The sequence below is a fragment of the Parasteatoda tepidariorum genome, chromosome 8 (genome assembly GCF_982258835.1).
Source record: "Parasteatoda tepidariorum strain Cologne lab strain chromosome 8, Ptep-v5.0, whole genome shotgun sequence".
NCBI classification, from domain to species: Eukaryota; Metazoa; Arthropoda; class Arachnida; order Araneae; family Theridiidae; genus Parasteatoda; species Parasteatoda tepidariorum.
Genome location: NC_141762.1, coordinates 69,337,160 through 69,355,681, shown reverse-complemented (window position 1 = coordinate 69,355,681; position 18,522 = coordinate 69,337,160). Strand labels below are relative to the sequence as shown.

General features: G+C 27.9%; 1 protein-coding gene across 1 annotated transcript; it reads right to left on the bottom strand.

The window, feature by feature from the left end:
- Positions 1-428: 428 nt before the first annotated feature.
- Positions 429-18,506, bottom strand: LOC147806269 (putative pterin-4-alpha-carbinolamine dehydratase). Its single transcript, XM_087169078.1, has 3 exons — positions 18,350-18,506; positions 7,249-7,383; positions 429-3,535 (listed from the first exon to the last, which is right to left on the bottom strand). Exons 1-3 carry the CDS (start codon positions 18,425-18,427, stop codon positions 3,350-3,352), a joined length of 399 nt encoding a protein of 132 aa, XP_087025204.1. The 5' UTR covers positions 18,428-18,506; the 3' UTR covers positions 429-3,349.
- Between the last annotated feature and the right edge of the window lie 16 nt (positions 18,507-18,522).

Below are 18,522 nucleotides of genomic sequence, written 5' to 3'. Positions count from 1 at the left end.
GATTTGTTGGTTATTGAAGCGCGTTTTTAGTTTCCGAAAGATAATGATTCAAATATTCAAGTAAATGCCAGAAACAAAAACACCATGCATATTTCTACAACCAGATTATATTTTCACATAGATTTGCAAAACAGCAGAACAATAGATAAATTCTTTTACTACATTGTTCTCATTAATAGTACTATTAAAAAAAATTTCACGTTATCAGCACACATCTTTCACAGAAACACATCTTTCACAGATTTCTTATCTTTTATTATAATATTCTCTTTATAATTCGTTTATATATATTTCCTTAATATTCTTTAATTTCCTTTCTATATCCCTAATATATTTTACATTATAACATTCCTTTTTAATGGAGAGAAATATATTAAGTTTATAATATTCATTACACAAAAAAATGAAAAAATTAAAAAGTCATAACACAGTATATTCGGTTTACTTTATTGAGCAGCAAATAAAACAATTATCATCTTGGCACAATTAAATTTTAAACATTTATTAAAGCTCCAAACACATGTTTAAAAAACAGTAACAGAGGGGCCTTGGATTAAAAACCAGGTAAGTCAAATATTTCCAAAGAAAAAAAAATGCTTTTTTGACAGTTTTCAGTATAGCTACTTTGATTAGAGGATTATCTAGTTATCTTTATTAAAGTAAATAAAGTGGAAAGAACTGCAAAAAATAAATGTCCTTTTTTTTATTTCAAATGACAAGCAACAACAATTTGAACTTACCAAGTTCTTACACCCCTCAACTTAACATACAAAATATCAATACCCATAAGGAAAAAATATGGAATTTTCAGCATTCATCAATCTACGTGGAATGGTATTTATTTATTTTATGATCATTAAATATAGTGACTTATCCTTGCATGAAAAAATATATTAAGCTCACATTTAATTTATAAAGAGCGTACAAAATTAAACTTTGGTTTTTGTAAATGCATAATTAGGGGGAAAAAAACAACTCCAGCAGAAAATTTATGTGACAGAGTATAAATTTTTTTCCCAGAGTTTCTTTTTTCAGTTTAACATTGTTTCGTCAGATGGCGCGGCAAAAAGAAAACCTGTAAAACGAATAAAAGCAATTGAAAATCACATCACACTTTTTCGAAATCTTTCAATAAATAAAAACATTACTATATTTTCAAAATGTCCACATTCTCGTGTTGTATTCATAGGAAGAAATTTGCTTACATCAAAACGCAATGAAACAAACGGTAGAACAACTCGCTGTACCAGGAAAAATCTTTGAGTTGAAAACAGAAACTCTGGGGGGAAGAATTAAAATGAATTGTTGTTTCGATTTTTTTTTTTTAATTTTTACCGTTTTATTTTATAATTTTTTAAAACTGTCAATCTAATTTAGTAATCCTGTATTTAGGTAATCCTGTATGAGTAATCCTGTATTTAATCTAACATCCTGTATTTAGATACAGCATAACAAAAGCAATTTGTTTATACTTTTCACGCCTAACAAACATGTAAAATCTAGGAAACATACTCTAACAAAGTATGCGAGTAACATCAATATTTAACAATGATGCAGACTAGGGTGCACATGCTGATACAAAATCAAAATGATACAAAAACTGCATTCATCGTGACACTCATCTTTTCAGAAGAGGGCCGAGCAATGAATTCTGTTTTTGTGTCACTTAATGGTAACTAAATTATTTCTCAGTGTAATAAGAACAATATGAATATACGTCTTCAAAATTATACGACACAAGTATATTGGTATAATATTCTGGAAATAAAAATATTTGATGTCTTGAAGCTTTACGAAATAAAATTACAGTAATTTTATTATTTTTTACCGCATATCAATTACTTAAAATTTAAATATCTCTAAGATTTTATTAAATAATTGTCTAACACATGCTTTTAAAAAGCAGTAAGAAGACTTAAATCTTTTAAAACGAATTGGTACCACTACACAATAAAATTTTAAGTTTATTACTTCAGTGTTTTATTTTGTTTATTTTTCACAGTATATTTAAACTAACTTAAAAATCAAATAGGTATTTAATGACCTAATAACGTAGTTTTTTTCAATGAATTTTTGCTTGGAAGGGCTGCACATTGACAATGCAAGAACCACAGGTTGTAATGTACCGTTACTGCAGACATAATTTTATAAACATTAATTATAATTTGAGTCCTCCTTATTTCTAGCGTTTTAAAATTTATCAGAATCAATATAACCAAAAAAGTATTTAAAATAGTAAATCCCTCGTCCTTATGCAAAAAAAATAATTCCATTTGATTTCATTTAGAAAGAATAGATAGTTTGAAATATGCCAATTTTTTAGAGAAAAAACTTTGAAATCCTGAAATTAATAACGTTGTTGCCATGCAGTTCATTTACTTTTTGATATACTCAGTTAATTATCCAAATATTCCCTAGAATAAATCAAGAATAAAAAATAAATTAAAGCAAAGCAATTTTGCTTAAAAGACAATAAAAAAAATTTAAAAAAGTTTTTGATGAATATATTATATTTAATTAAATAAATTTTTTACATTATTCCAAAGATAGCAGTTTTTTTTTCGTTCTAATATTTAAAAAAAGTTATAAATTTCACTGAACGAAACGACCATATTTTAGTTTTGTTACTTAAGTATTCCTTTACATTAAAAGAAATGCTGCAAAAAAGTTTTTAAGAAACAACAACATATTTTTACAGACTAATTTCTGATTTCATTGTTAAATTTAAAATAACAATCAAAAAGTATGCAAACAGCGCAAGATTATTTAATTATTTTAAGCATTTCTAGATCGATTTAATTCCTATTTCATTTACACCTAAAGCATTGCCACATTAAAATGTAGCAAATATTTTATATGAAAAATCTATGACCTTTTCAGTTTAATTACGCATAAATATTCATATTCATAAGGTAAAAAACGTGCACAAATTGTTAAATTTAATGCATGTCATTAGTAATAAGTTCTTCCAAATACAAATGGCAGTACAATAATAAGAAACAAAATACCCTCGAAATTTACGAATTTCGATTAAAAAAAGCATTTTTGTTATAAAATCAATCTAAGTAAAAAAAAAAAAAAAGAAAGAAAGAAACTTGACATTTAACATTTGAAATATAGACTTTGTGTAACTAAGTAAGTAACACACTTAATAAGTCCCTGAATGCAGCTTTGATTTTAATTTTTTTACACTTAAAGCAATGCAACATTTAAAGCTAGAAGAAATGTCATCATTCGAAATTAAACGTTTATTTGTTTGTTGTTTTTTTTTTCAAACAAGGCACATTTATAAGCAATGACCCCATGAATTTGACACTGAGAAAATCAATCATGACTCCGTAATCCGTCTTCATTTGACTTTGACGAATTCAGCGGCTTTCTCAATAAAGTTCGCTAGTCGGACATCCCTATCCGATAATCCACTTACGTCATGGCTACTTAATGTTATCTGGACTTTATTGTACACGTTAAACCACTCAGGATGGTGGTCCATCTTCTCTGCTTGCATCGCAATGCGAGTCATAAATCCAAACGCCTGAACAGAAAGAAAACAAATCGAATTAACCAATCTTGAATGTCAATAAATACTTTCAAAAGATAAGCTACGTCTGTAACATTTATATATATAGTTGAAAATAAAAAAGGCACCAAAAAACTGTAGTATTGTTGTAAGACAACAGATAATTAAATTTAATGTATCTCAACTGGAGACGTTACCTAATTTGGAAATATTTCATATATATTTTTAAAACAACCTACTAGCATACACAATTTTTGTTTTTACTTTCAGAAAAATCACTTTAATCTTTAAATGGAATCTTTCGTTTTATTTATTTTTAAAGTTTTTTCTTTGCTTTCACAGTCTACTGCATGCGTAAAGTCATCACGACGGGCAATAAACATAAAAAAGAACATAATTTTGCTTTATTAATTTTGGTGATGATGTATTTTACTTTTTTTCTTCTTTTTTTTGCATAATTTCATATCGTTTATTAGTTGTGGAGTCGGTACATGAAATGGGTTGAATTAAACTCAGACTCCGGAGTTTCCTGAGAGCTCGACTCCAACTTTGACTTCGATTTATACTCCATTTAAAATTTACATCGAGTCTCAGGAAAGTATTAATTCCTACGATATCAACTTTTTTGTCACGTTACTCAATATTTTAATTTAATAGATAGTTAACTCTCCAGTTATATGCAATACAATACGTCTAACCTTAAATCGAGATTTACGATCAGTACTAAATTTACAAACATGGGGGGGGAATGAGGAAACAAGTTACGTGCAATTTTTTTTAAAGATCTAACGAATCCTAAGACGAAAAAGTATGAAATAAAAAAATTTTAAAAAACAACAACTTTTTTATAAGTAAGAAATAAGATATTGCGCGTAACCTATAAGAATCTATTTGATATAGTCTCAGTTTATTTTCCCTGTATTACATTTATTTTATCTATATAAAGTTTATTTTAAAATGTGTTACAAATATCCCTAATATTATGATGTGTTACAGCCGTGATGAAATGCGTTACAAATATTTCTAATATAAAATTGTTAAAGAAAGCAGATAAAAAGTCGATATTATTGCTATTGGTCGTTTGTCTGATAACGTTATTGATATTAAAAACCCGTCGACTTTTCATCTGCTTTCTTAAAAAATTTACACCGAAGAGCCATTACATTATGACCACCCTGCTAATAACATGTAGGACCAACTTTAGCCCTGAAAACTGCTAGCACCTGCTGTGGCATTGATTCCACAAGGTGCTGATAGGTAGTCTGAGGTATCTGGTACCAAGCGCTCACCAACTGGTTCTGCAATTCCCTCACATTGCGAAGGGGTAGCGTGGCAGCACGAATTTGGTTTTCCAAGTAGGACCACAAATGCTCTATTAGATTAAAGTCAGAAGAATTTGGGGGCCAAGACATGACTTGAAAGTCACTGACATGTTCCTCGACGATTCGACCCTTATGACATGGTGCATTATCCTGTTGGTAAACACCATCCCCCGCAGGAAAACTATTGCTATGAATGGGTGAACCTGGTCAAGTAGCTTACAGACGTCAGGGATTGTTCTATGAGGATTATGGGTCCTAATGTGCCCCATGAAAACATTGTTCCTGGGCGAGAAACCATGAAAACCTGGGCGAGCCCATTGTTATAGATGGAGGGTGGTCATAATGTAATGGCTCTTCGGTGTAAAAGAAATTCTTGTAACACATTAAATAAACTTCATATAAAACAAGCTCAATATATACAGTTCGTCTTTAAAGTATATAATCAATAAATCAGTACTGAAAAACGAAACAACGCTACGAAATCATACACTAATTGAAAGACCTAGCTAATATAATCTCAATATTTATTTCTTAATTTTTACTTATTATTACTTGATGTCCTTCAAAGTATTTAGTTTTACTTATTTTTATTTGAGGTCCTTTCTCGTATTTATTTTATATTTATCATTTGATGTCCCACACCGAGGCTTTTCGTCATTTGATTAAGCAAAAATTTTTGCAAGTAGTTATCCCATCAAAATGAAGATTAACTGAGCGTAGTTTTATTTGTATGATGCTGTTGCTCGTGGCCAACTTAAGAGGACAGTTTTTCCCGGTACTTATCCGTTCCGAGGGCCATAAGAAACCTCTTACCACAATGTTTATGACTGCATTGTTAAAGACTTCAGAATAAGAAAAAAATATTGGTGCAGTTTTAAAAGGTACTAAATATATACTTATACAGTAATCTTTGACCCTACATATTCTTTACAAATTAAAGCAGAACCAATTACCAAAATTAATTAAGCATCATTTTATTTTATTTTATTTCATAACCAGTGTTGAACAGTCCACCCAATTATGAGTTTATGACTATCCATGTTCAATTTCGTAGCCTTAAAATTTTGAACTCAACTTAGAAGACAAGGTAAATCTTAGATCAAGCGATAGATAGAGCACTTTTTGATGTAACAAAGCCGCCCTCGAGCTGTATGGAGAGAAAAATCACGAAAACCATCAAACGAGTGGGGGATTCTAACCTATGAACCGACTGAACTGAGCTTATTTTTACGTCATCACTGTGATCGGTTCAAGAGGGGAGCAAAATTCGTTCCAACCAGTAACTTCATCGGGAGGCGAACGTTTTATCCCCTGAGCCAACGTAAACGTCAATAATAACACGACGATTTTCTGCAGTCCCCTAAAAGAAAAAGCACTTTTTCTCTATTAATTTTGATTTTTAGTACATGGTGCACTTTTTTTTATTTTAATAAATACATTTATAAGAGCCATAGTGGCTTAGGGGACAGAGCACTCGCCTCCCAATGAGGTAACCCGAGCTCGAAACTCATTGATCCGGATTCAGCACCCGGCTCGCTCCGACGGGCGTAAAATATTCTCAGTGGAAGATGGATCATAGGTTAGAGGGCCCATGCCGTTAGGCTAATCGAGTGAGGTTTTCGTGCTTTCTCTCTCCATGTAACATCAATACCAGTTAGTTCTATCAAAAAGTTCTCCATAAAGGACAAATTTCTCCCACTACTTGATCAAAGAGTTTCCTTGTCTTCTGGATTGGATTCAAAATTACAGGGCTACAGAGCTGAACATTGGTTGCCGTAAACTCAAAATTGGGTCGGTCGTTGAACAACGGTTACAGACATAAAATAAAAAAAACATTTATTCAACTTAATTAAGCCTCATTGACGACAATTATCGTACGAAGAGTTTTTTTACATAATATTCTTTTTAACTTAATAACATTTCTAAAATAACTTTACTTTTTCCTACATAATCTTCTTTTTTTTTTTAAAATAAACACGCGGTTTCAGATAACTTAAATATCGTCAACGAATGTTACTTTGTTCACGATGATCATATTTAATTTACCTAGCAAACCAAAATAAATCATTAATTAATAAATCATCAGCGATAAACTCCTTTCAATAAATAATGAGAGCTATGAAAAAGCAAACATCAATGATTTTAATGTTAAAATATGTAAAAATGGTATCATCTACAATTTATATTAAAACGCGGTCTAGTTCTGAATCAATCAAAAAAATGAAAAATATCTATGAAAAATTTATAAAATGTATACATGGTCCAAACATAAAACAAAAATTAAAAAGCTGAATTTTTTAAATTTAAGCAATTTAAAAAATAGTAATTACATGAAACTAGATACCCATGTATATAAAATTCTGCTTATTTGTGCACTAAACACAATAATTAAAAAGCATTATTAACCTCGTTGAAGTTTTTAAACACAAATTCTTTGTGAATGGCATCTCTTTTGTCTACCATAGACCATCCAGCGTTTAGTAAAGGTGACAACTTGTTTGTCCTGTCTTCTTCAGATAGCTTCATTTTCTGAGCCGATGACTGAAAAGAAAGAAAACATAAAATACATTCATTCAAAATGTTAAAACCTTATATAATATTTATGGTAAATATATTTCTAAACAATGATTATCACCGAACACACAACCACAAATTATAGGTTTATAAACTTACGAGTTGATTTACAAACAGGATATATTTAGTAATTCACTTCATAATATTAGTAATTCATTTCGAATATTTAGTAATTCACTTCTTTTCTCTTCTCACATATTTTTTCTTCTTCCTTTATTCACTCACTATATCAAGAATGATCTACAAAAATAGAACGTTTGCCTTGCGATTCATAAAAAAAATATGCTCTGACGATAGCTTAAGTCTATATCATCTTGCCTCAGGAGAAACTTAAACCTACTGAGGTGTAAAAGAATGAAACTCTTTTAAATATCTCCATGATGCAAGAAAGTTTTAAAAATGAGTGTGTGATTACAAGTAACTAAAACAATATTCTTTTTATTCTTCAGCACTACAGCCTTTCACTCGCCAAGGCTGTTTCCATGAGCTTCCTCCATTTTGAAGCTATTAGGAGCAATGGATTGCCATCGTTTGACTCCCAGATGCCTAAGATCTCTCTCAACAGAATCAACCCACGTGTGGACCTTCCTCTTTTTCGTGTGCCTTCTATTTTTGAAAAAATGACTAATTAATTTCTTGCCTCTGACTAAACTATGTTTAAATATCTCCAAGATACAAAAGAAGGATGTGATTAAAAGTAACTTAATCAATATTACTTTACTCTATTTAGATAGTAAGTTTCATTTTAAACTTACTTACTAAACTTACTAAAATATACAAAATCTATAGCACATTTAATTTACCTTATTTTTTTTCTTTATTTTTTAGAAGTTTTTCAACAATAGGATAGTTTTTTTTTGGGGGGGGGGTCTTCAAAATCAGAAAAGTATGTGCTTATCTTAGCTTGGACTAGTCTCTGTATTGAACCTTAGGCAAATCCAATGTATGTGTAAAAGCTCCAAGTAGCACACACATATTTTCTGGCGAAAATCGATCTTATCTTTTTAGCATCTAAACCTATTAGACAGCGAACTTTCCAAATCTCAAACTTAAAAATCTGATAACTATAATATTATTGTCAAGAAAATTCTTGCTATAAATAAAATATTTGTAAGATTAAAAGAACAACATTAAACTACCATAAATTACGATTACCCCTGAATTTCATAAAATACCTATTAAATTTCGATTTTTATCACTTGTGGTACTAATACCCATATGAATAAAACAGGTAAACTCTTTGCAAAATACTTAAACATTCTATTTAATTATTCATGATTCAGAATTTACGAGGATTATTAAAAATAAAAAACTCGTAATTAACTTTATTAATAATATTTCCATTACACATATTGAATCTTTTGATTTCAATGACCTTTTTACGAGTTTTCTACAGGACAAACTAAAGGATGGTGCTTTTTCGTAGCACCATCTTCAGAATCAATCCATGACACATTCAGGCAGGGAATATTAATTTTAAAATTGGACATGACTTGTATGTAGCAAAATTTGTGTCTATAAAGTACGTCAATAAAAATTTTACACAAAAATTACATTACTAAAAATTTCTGTTAATTTAATTCATTCTTCCACCAGTAAATAAAAATAAATAACATTAAAACAAACATATAACAAACATGTATAAGAGAAAGAATTAACAGAACCAGATTAACTGTTAAAATAGTTAAAGCTTTCGTTTACAAGGAACCTAAACAGCAATTTTTATAAATCTAATGCTTCCTAAAGTAAATATTTCAAATAAAACAACAACAAAAAACTTAGCTTTTAAAAAAAAATTAAGAAAAAAAAAAACAATTAATCACCTGATAAAGAACTCAATTGTTCGGAAAATATCTCGCCTAACTTTCTGCTGGTGTAATATTTCAGAGAAATGCTGAGCCTTCAAGAGTGTTAAAATAAAACATGACGAATATTCGTTTATTTGGGAACACCTGGGCTATGGACAAACAGAAAGTATCATTTATCCACGCAATTCACAGCTCAGACTGGGAAAAAAGCATTACCTCATGGAACTGATGTATATTTGGTATTCATTTCTAGTTAAATATTACAATGGATAAAATTATTTAATTGCCATGTTCAATTGCTTTTGTCTAGTATCTGTGCCGTAGGCTAATAAGAAAATCCGGCATTTTCAAAAGTTTCCCTCATTTTGCAATTCACTAAGCTGATTAAGAAAATCTTCAGTATCTTCCGTCTGAAATTTTTAAGCTCATTGCAATCAACTAACATACCTTAAGGCTAATTATGAAGGGTGAAAAGAATAACTCTATCCGTCTAAGTTTGCTCACTTAATAGACCTACTTTAATAAGGCTAATTAGAATACGCCTTCACTACTTTAGTATTATAGCAAACTGTCTAAATTAATGGAGAAATGAATGATATATTTAAGTAACCTAAAAGTACGTAGGCTCACTGCAATTAGCCTAAAAAGAATCAGGCCTAATTAGAAAATATTGGAGATTTTTCTAATTAGCTTGACGCATTGCAAAAATGGCGGGAGTGTTTGCCAGATTATTTTACATCATTAGTTTACAGCATATCTCTGACGTTTATGTTTTTTCCCCTAGTCATAATTAAATCTAATTTATAAATTCAATATAAAATTTTGCGCCATTCCTTAACTACAATAATGCGTATACGAAAATTCAGCTAATCAAAATGTAAACGATAGTTCGAAAAGAAATAGTCATTTATGAATAAAATTGTTAATGCTAGTAAAAAAAGCCAACAAATCTTTTATTTATTTTTTTAAATTGCAAAATAATTTACTGTCAAAACTAAAAATTATTCACTGAGAAAAAAAAATCCTTAACATAATCAATGTAATTTATAATAAAAATAAATCAAACTTAATAATATTAACATTCCGCTGTTATAACTATATTTTTGATTCAAACTATAACTATATTTTTGTAACTATAACTAACTATACTAACTTTTGTAACTATAACAAACTATATCTGTATTATTGTAAAACTATATTTTTGATTCAAAAATGTGCCATTATTTTTAGGAAGAATAATATCGCCATTAAACAGTTATGCTTCAATGGGGATATTAACACATTTGAAATAAAAAATTTTAATAAATATATCCTAACACTTTCCGTAAAAGTATTTAATATGGAAAGCAATTTTGTTTGGCTTCAGCAGAACAAAAACAGCATTAAGTTACCATTTAAAACGTGGTACATTTCAATATTGACCATACATCTCAAAATCAGAACAAAATCATGAATTAGTATAGTGTTGTCAAAACTTACCAAATTACGAAGACGTAAATCGTTCACTAGCACATCCAGAAATGAAATTTTCTTGATGTAAGTTAAGATATGAACACCATTTATCTAATCATCCCTGAAGGTCACAAGTTCAAAATAATCCCAACGGGATTGAGTAAAGACATTAAGGTGCTTTTTCAAGATTTTCTTTATCCGCATTCTTTTTTTCATTCAAACTCAAAAGTTGTAGTTGAAACTATGCGCAGCATTGAAAGCACAGTTAAATAAATTTCGAGGAATTAAGACCGCTTTAATCAGATTTTGATATTAAAGCAAAGCACGAGAAAAGTCATTTTTATGTAATAATAGTTTCAGAATGACATACCAATAACTGGATATACTTTTTAGAAACTATGGTTACAACTTTAAAAAAAAATTATTTTTGAAAAATAAATAAATTTAATAAAAAATAAAAATGCATGTCATAGCAGCAATGTTGATCATAAGAGTTAGTTAAGTAATGTTAAAAGCTAAAAAAGTAAATAATAGCAACAACAAAAAAACAGTATATACTCTAGATAATATCTCGGATTTATATAATAATTTAGTAAAGATTTTGAAGAAAGGTTTCTTCATAGAATAGAAGTTAAGAGTCATATTTTTCATCATATTTTTTATTTCCTATTCATTAAGCGTTCTTTTTTCCTACTAAAAAATAAATATCATTGTTTCTAACAGCTCTAAATTCTTAAAAATTTGCATTCGAACTCAAATCCGAAATTCAACGAATCACAACTACGGTTGAAATTTGAAACAACATCAACAAGAGGAAAGTTAAACCTCATGATGACATGACAGATTTCATTTAAAAGGTGCATTTCTGTAACTTTAAATAAACTTATCGAGAGAAGAAGAAAAAGTTTTGCTTCTTTCATTTGATCACAAAACATATTTTCGTACATTTTTTAACTGCACATGCTTCTTAACGACAAACAAGTTAAGCAACATAAGATTTAAAAAAAGTACTTAGCTGTATGCATCATGTACAGTTCCAAAGGCATTTTTAAATAATAGCTGGGATGTAAAAGAACATAATTCTTTTTAAAATATGATTTAGTTATGAGAAGAAATTATAATTTCTTTTCAATTCTTATTACTAGGACTGGGCGATATTAGAAATTATATATCGTGATATATCGTCAGTTTTGCATCGCGATATAGCGATGTATCGCGATATAGTATTTTTGAATTTCATTTACTTTACGGTACAGAAAGTCAGATTTCTATCAAGACTTCATACGCATATTGATTTAAATCAATTTATAAATTTGAAAATATATATGTTTTGCTAAAGAAAGATATTAAATAAATTGACTAAGATGTACAAATCTTACTTAAAATATTTATTGAAAAAATGTGTGTAGATACAGAATAAAATATTTGCACTTCTTTATCATTTATAAGGTATAAGCAGTCTTAATTTAAGTTAACCCCTAAAACACCCTTAATGGAAGAAAAAAAATTGTTATTAAACAAAAGCTGATTTTAAAATTTCAAAATATATTTTAATTAAAATAAAAGTTAGATTGACTAAAAGCCGAAGTTTAAAATTAAAAATGTTCGAATTTTAAACTAAAAAGTAAACATAAGATTTGTAATAATTTCTTAAAACTTTCGTTCTCTGAAAGATTTCTCAGTTTAAAAATAAAAAGGGAATTTTATAAAAATATCTAGCTGAAATTATTAAAAGAAAATTTAAAAAATTAAAAAAAAAGTTTGTTAAGAAATTCATTATACACTTAAAACAAAGTGTTAAAAAAAAATTTTTTTTTTTTTAAAAAAGAAACTTTTTTTAACAAATCAATATTTGCTTGTACTATTATGCGTAAATAATTACAGAATTATTAAGTTCGATCGTAATGTTCAAATTCTTAATGAAGAAGTAAACACAAGTTTTGTTATATTTTCTAAAAATGATCACGAAAATAACAAAAGATTTCTTAGTTTAAAAATAAAAAAATAAATAAAAGTGAAATTTATCAATATATTTACCTAACAGGAACAAAATTTAAAAAATAAGTCCGTTAAAAAATTATTTGTATGCTTAAAACAAAGAGCTAAATAAATTTTAGAAAAAAAATGCTTCTTAAACACTATTTTTATTATTATTTCATATAAATAATTAAATTAAATTAAATAATGACCGAATTGTGAACGAAAAACAAAGTAAGGCAAAGTTTCTTAATTAAATTCTTAAAAATAAAAACAAAAGAATTGTGATATTCGGTAATATATTTAGCTAATTAACTAATAATATAAAACGAAAATTAAAAAAAAATAATGATTTTACTCTCTAATAAAACGAAGTAGTAATTGATAAAAAAAAAAAGAAATGAATAAAATTCGCAAACTTTTCAAATTCTTTTGAACAAATAAAGTTTATTGACTTATGTCCAAAAAATAAGTTTTGTTTTAACTTTATTTCTAAAAATAAAAACAACTCAAGATTTATAAATTTAAAATCAGTAATAGAAGCCCATTAAATTATTAGAAGTTTTATCCGAAAGGTTTTTAATAAATTAAAAGAAAGTAAAAAAGTAACCTAACAAATTTATTTACTTTGTAATTTAATTCCTTATGGGTGCCTTAAATTAGATTTCCGATAATTTTCACATTTAAAAATATAAAAAAAGTTTTGTCAGAAAATAAATAAAAAATTTACCTAATTAATGAAGAAACTTTTCTTTATAAATTCTTTTCAATAATAGATTGCGTTCAGAACAAGGTTACGACGGCGATCACGAAGTTAATCCCATTGAAAATAATCTACAAGAAACGATTTCAAATCGCGAAGGTGCAAAAACGAACATGTGATATAACGATATAAGATCTCAAAAGTGATTCTGATTCTACCGCTCATCAGTCAAGGCCGTCTCAACATAACGAAACAATATCGTCTTCCACAGCGCGAGTTGGCATCGGAACGTAAGAGAAAGTCCTTGCGTGTATCGCTATATCGTTATATCGTCTTCTTCACTTGACGGCTTAAATCAGATTTCTGATGTATCGCTTGGAATGAAAGTTGCTGTATCGGTTTGCTGATATAGGCGTTAAATCGATATGTCGCGATATATCGATTTATAGCCCAGTCCTACTTATTACCCTTGATTCTCGCTAAGTTATGATCGCCAAGCTGGGCGATGCTCAAACCCAATCGTGATTCTGATTGGTTTAGATTTTAGCGTTATTTTTAAATGTTCAGCGGTATTTCAGAGGTCCGTTAGTTCTACGTTGGATACCGACTGGTAAGGTTACTTTTGTTTCTGGTCGATAAGATCGAAGGTACGTGGGCAGTCATAAAAAGGGATTTTAGAAAAAAATGTCACCGCCAGTCCGGTACCACAGACGCCATTTTCGATTCGTATTTCGCCGAATTTATGTGGCGATGGAGGTACACAGATTCCATTCGTGATAAATTTAGACAGTATCTAACTGCTATTAGAGAATTCTGTGCCTGAGGATATTCAAGCTTAATGAAGAAGAGAGTTGTTTTTTTCCTTTTCTTTCTGTGCTTACTCCATTAATTTTTGTTTCGATTCAAAATGCATTTTATTGGGTTTATTAATTTTGCTTATATTGGGTTCATTGCAATTTTATAAAGTTTTGGTCGATGTGTTGTTGAAATTTTCCAATGTTTATTGAAATATAATTATATTTTGGCCGCCATTCCTGTTACCACGGTGTTCCGCGCAAACAGAAATGGCGTCAAACATAACTCGCCAAGGGGCACCCTCAAGTATATTTTTACCTAATTGTTTTTTTTTAATCTTTATCCTACATATTAGGAGGAAAGGAAAGTAATGTCGTTTTGGTGCATTTGATATTTGTTATCAAAATTTTATTTTTAATCGATAATGTATTCATCCTCGTTAGCAACAACCTTTCAATGCCGAATCGAAAATAAATCAAAATGGATCGAAAAAGTGAATCGATTTTTAGAATTAACGAATATTTAATGCGCCGAAACGACATTACTTTCCAGTCCCCATATGTTCGCCCAGCAAAATAAAAAAAAAATTCCTACCAACACGACAACTATGTAAATACTTAACATTACCACAAAGGGTTAAATATGTGAGAAATGTTATTAAACTACACAAAATAAGCGATTCCAAAGCACATTAAAAAAAATTTTTGGATAATTTATAAAACATATTTGGATAATTTATAGTAAAAAACATAATGCATCAAAAATAATTTTTTTTAATTAGTTCTGGTTGCTAGAGAACTATTTTCTTCAGTTTTTTCTTTCCAGCGTAATAACATGGCACAGGATAATTGTACATAATAAAATTGCCAAATATAGCATACCATAAAATTGTATTAAAAGAAAGTATGAGAATAGCAAATAATAACAGTAATTAAAAAATAGATACTTATTGGTAAGTTTTTTGCATTTAAAAAAATAAGTAAATAAAATTTTGAAAAAAAGTTGGTGGAGATCTACATTTTCTTAGCGACTTTTTGGTTGAGCTTAGCTAACCAAAAAATATTATTTGTTTTTTTTATTTCTCGTATTTAAAAGTGTTTTTTAAAAACTTTTAAAAGAAAACCTAAAATTGAAATATATTATCATTGATAAAAACAAAATGCAAATATTTGCTTTTCTTTTTTGTGAAGTATGGTAAATAGGTGGTGAAAGTGAGATAGCATGTCCGCATACAAAATACGTTGAGAAGAATTTTCTTTTAAAAAATTTAAATATTAAGAAAAAAAATTAAACAAGAGCATGTTCCCATGAAAACTAAGAAAAAACTTAGTAAAGTGAAATATTTAACTAATTTTATTTCAAAAATGTGTTTAGCATGCGTTACATCTGAATTACTCATGTGAAGTAAAATAGTTTATAAAATTAAACTTCTCTATGTATTTATGTAACAAATCTTTTTCAATTAAGATTTAACTAATACATTTGTGTGCGAGCATAGGGTTGTAGTAAATTAAACATGTACAAGTTACCAAAAATTTTCTTAAAAAATTACTTAATTAAATCATTGGGAAAAGTGATATTTACTGGTTTCTTAGATTATTTAGTTAAAGAAAATAATTTTGATGAAGTTAAACATTTTTAACAAACATAAAAATTCGCATCAGAAAAATTCATATCTTTAGAGCTAGAAACCATTTAAAATCTTTAAATCATTTAAAATTTTCATTTTTTTTTTAATTTTATAAGTTATTCAGTAGAAAAAATATACATCCTCAGTATTATTATTTTTATAGATTAATTATTTCTAAATATATAGACTTGTTATATATTTTGTAAATAAAGAATCAAGTTTAAAAAATTATCTCTTTGAATTTCAAGAAGCCACATTTTCTTGAAATTTAAAAATTTACTAAAACTATTTCAATATAGTATATTAAATAAATACAAGCACCATCCAGGAATATTAGAAGACAAGAATATTGGAGGACAAGAAACTCATCACTTATGTACCAGTTACAACAATCTACCGACTAATTATATCTTTTATATTCTATATAATGATAATGTGCTTTTATATTCCATGTTTATCAAAACAATACCTATCTTTTCTTAAAAAAATTATGATATTTATTAACTTTTGAAGAATAAAAAGAAGTGTACTTCAGTAAGAAAATATAAGTAATATTGGTCTTTTTTCATATAACAGAGATGCCACAGTGGTAGAAACTCTATTCACTTTTATTGATTTATCATCTCTTGAATCAATCAAACCACCATTACTTACATTTCATGTTGCTCATACGCAAACATTTTTTGCATTCACTTTCAATAGTTAACTGAAAAACTTATTCTTTAAAAAGTTGTTAATTTTAATTTTGTTTATTTAAATTTAGAATTTTATAAGACAGCACTTTTTGCATTTTTAGTCACCCGTAGCAACCCTTTATTATAGTGAAAGAACAATATCCTGCTATTAACTACTTCATAAGAGGATGCTAAACCATGGGAGACACTTTTCATGGTAAATTCTGTTTCACCTTCATTGGAATTTTAATTTATTTTTTTAAAATTGAGTTCAGGTAAACCTAGAATAAACCACAAAGTTTCATACACTGGAAAATACTTTTAAAATACCATAATGTAAACAAATTATTACAGCATTACTTCCCCACTGCATGCAAGCAATGAGACAGTTAATTTTATCAGCCTGCACAAGCAGTTACCAAACATTTTAAGTAATTAATTAAAGAGTTACTTCATTTAAGTAATTGGAAAAGACATGATAGACATGGAGTTTACATGATATTTACTGAATAGAAACAAATATTTCTAAAATTTATTTCCATTTTTATATTTTAAAAAAGAAATATCAGCATTTGAAACTTAATAATTTACTTTAACTTTTCCTCGACTCAATTTTACTGTTTTAAATTTTATTATGTAGATGATAAAAATTTGCATAAAAGGGTGGTTTCTCATTTTTCTCCTTGCATATGTAGTGTCTCTACTTAACCAGATTTTTGACAACGCGTTTTTGTCATTCTAATTTCTGCCGATATCTTTGATTTCAAACTAAATATCTCTATGTCAAATTATCTCCGGCTTTTCTTTTTCTATCTACCTTGAGGAAAATAATCCAAATCCTGTCTCACTTTAACTTTTTTTTCTTGATACATGTCCAATCTGCATCCACTTTCTCTTTTTTTATTTGCTAAGTAACTCATCTTTGCTTACAAATATTAAACAGAGTTTAATTTATATATTATCAAACCATTTAATGATAAAGAATTTCAGACATATTTATTTTTTAAATATTTGGATATTTATTTTTAAGTATTTGCACAATCCCTCTCCCCAAAAGAAAGTAAGTTATAACATTGTAATTAAATATATTGATTTTTAAATGATTTAATACATTTTTCGCATTTTCAAACCTATTTAAAAATGAAAATCCCACTTGCGATTTATTTAATTCAGTGAAAACATTTTCATCTATTCCACTTTTGATAATGAGAATGCAACCTAAATATGAAAAACTATCAACTACTATAATATTAACATTCTGTAGAAATTATGTCTCGACCTAGTTTTTAATTAATCTTCATAGTTTTAGTTTTCTTTTCCAAGACTTATAAAAAAAATTAGTTCTAATAAAGCGAAACCATATAAACTACTTAATTTATATAAGAAGTAAAATGTTTTTAATGATGAAAATTATCCTAAAATAAACATAGACATTGCTTCTCTAAAAAAATTAGAAATATGTACAAAATTTTACACTACTGGATAAATAATAATATTTGTTTTTCTTACGGGATTTCTGATATTAAATTGAGGTAGTTTAAAAACCATAAATCTCATAAAAGGTTTTTAGCTATTGATAATTTGTAAATTTTTATTACACGCTTTTCCATTTTTTAGAATGAAATTCTCTTTCAAGCGTATAACGCAATTAATTATCACATAAAATAGAAATGAGAAACAGAAATTTACAAAAAAATTAATTATCACGAATCTGGGAAAATTTCATATCATGAAGAGTAGATCTAACTGAATAACACATAAAATGTTCTAGCAACAAGTGTCAGTAAATTTATAAAAAAACGAAAGCTTTATCAATTTTTAATTGGAAATAATAATAAAAAATTTAATGCGTATACACATTTTTCTTTAAGAAAAAGCATACAATAATTATTACCATTTTTGTTCGAGAACAGATTGCTACAAATGCCGGTATGTTCAACTTAACTTTGCTTCGTATCAAGATATTTATCATTTCAACAGAATATTAAAGAGAAACAACTCATAAAATAAACAAACAGAAAGCTCGTTCAGCATTGCCAGTTTGTAAACCTCAAATTAAATCGAATA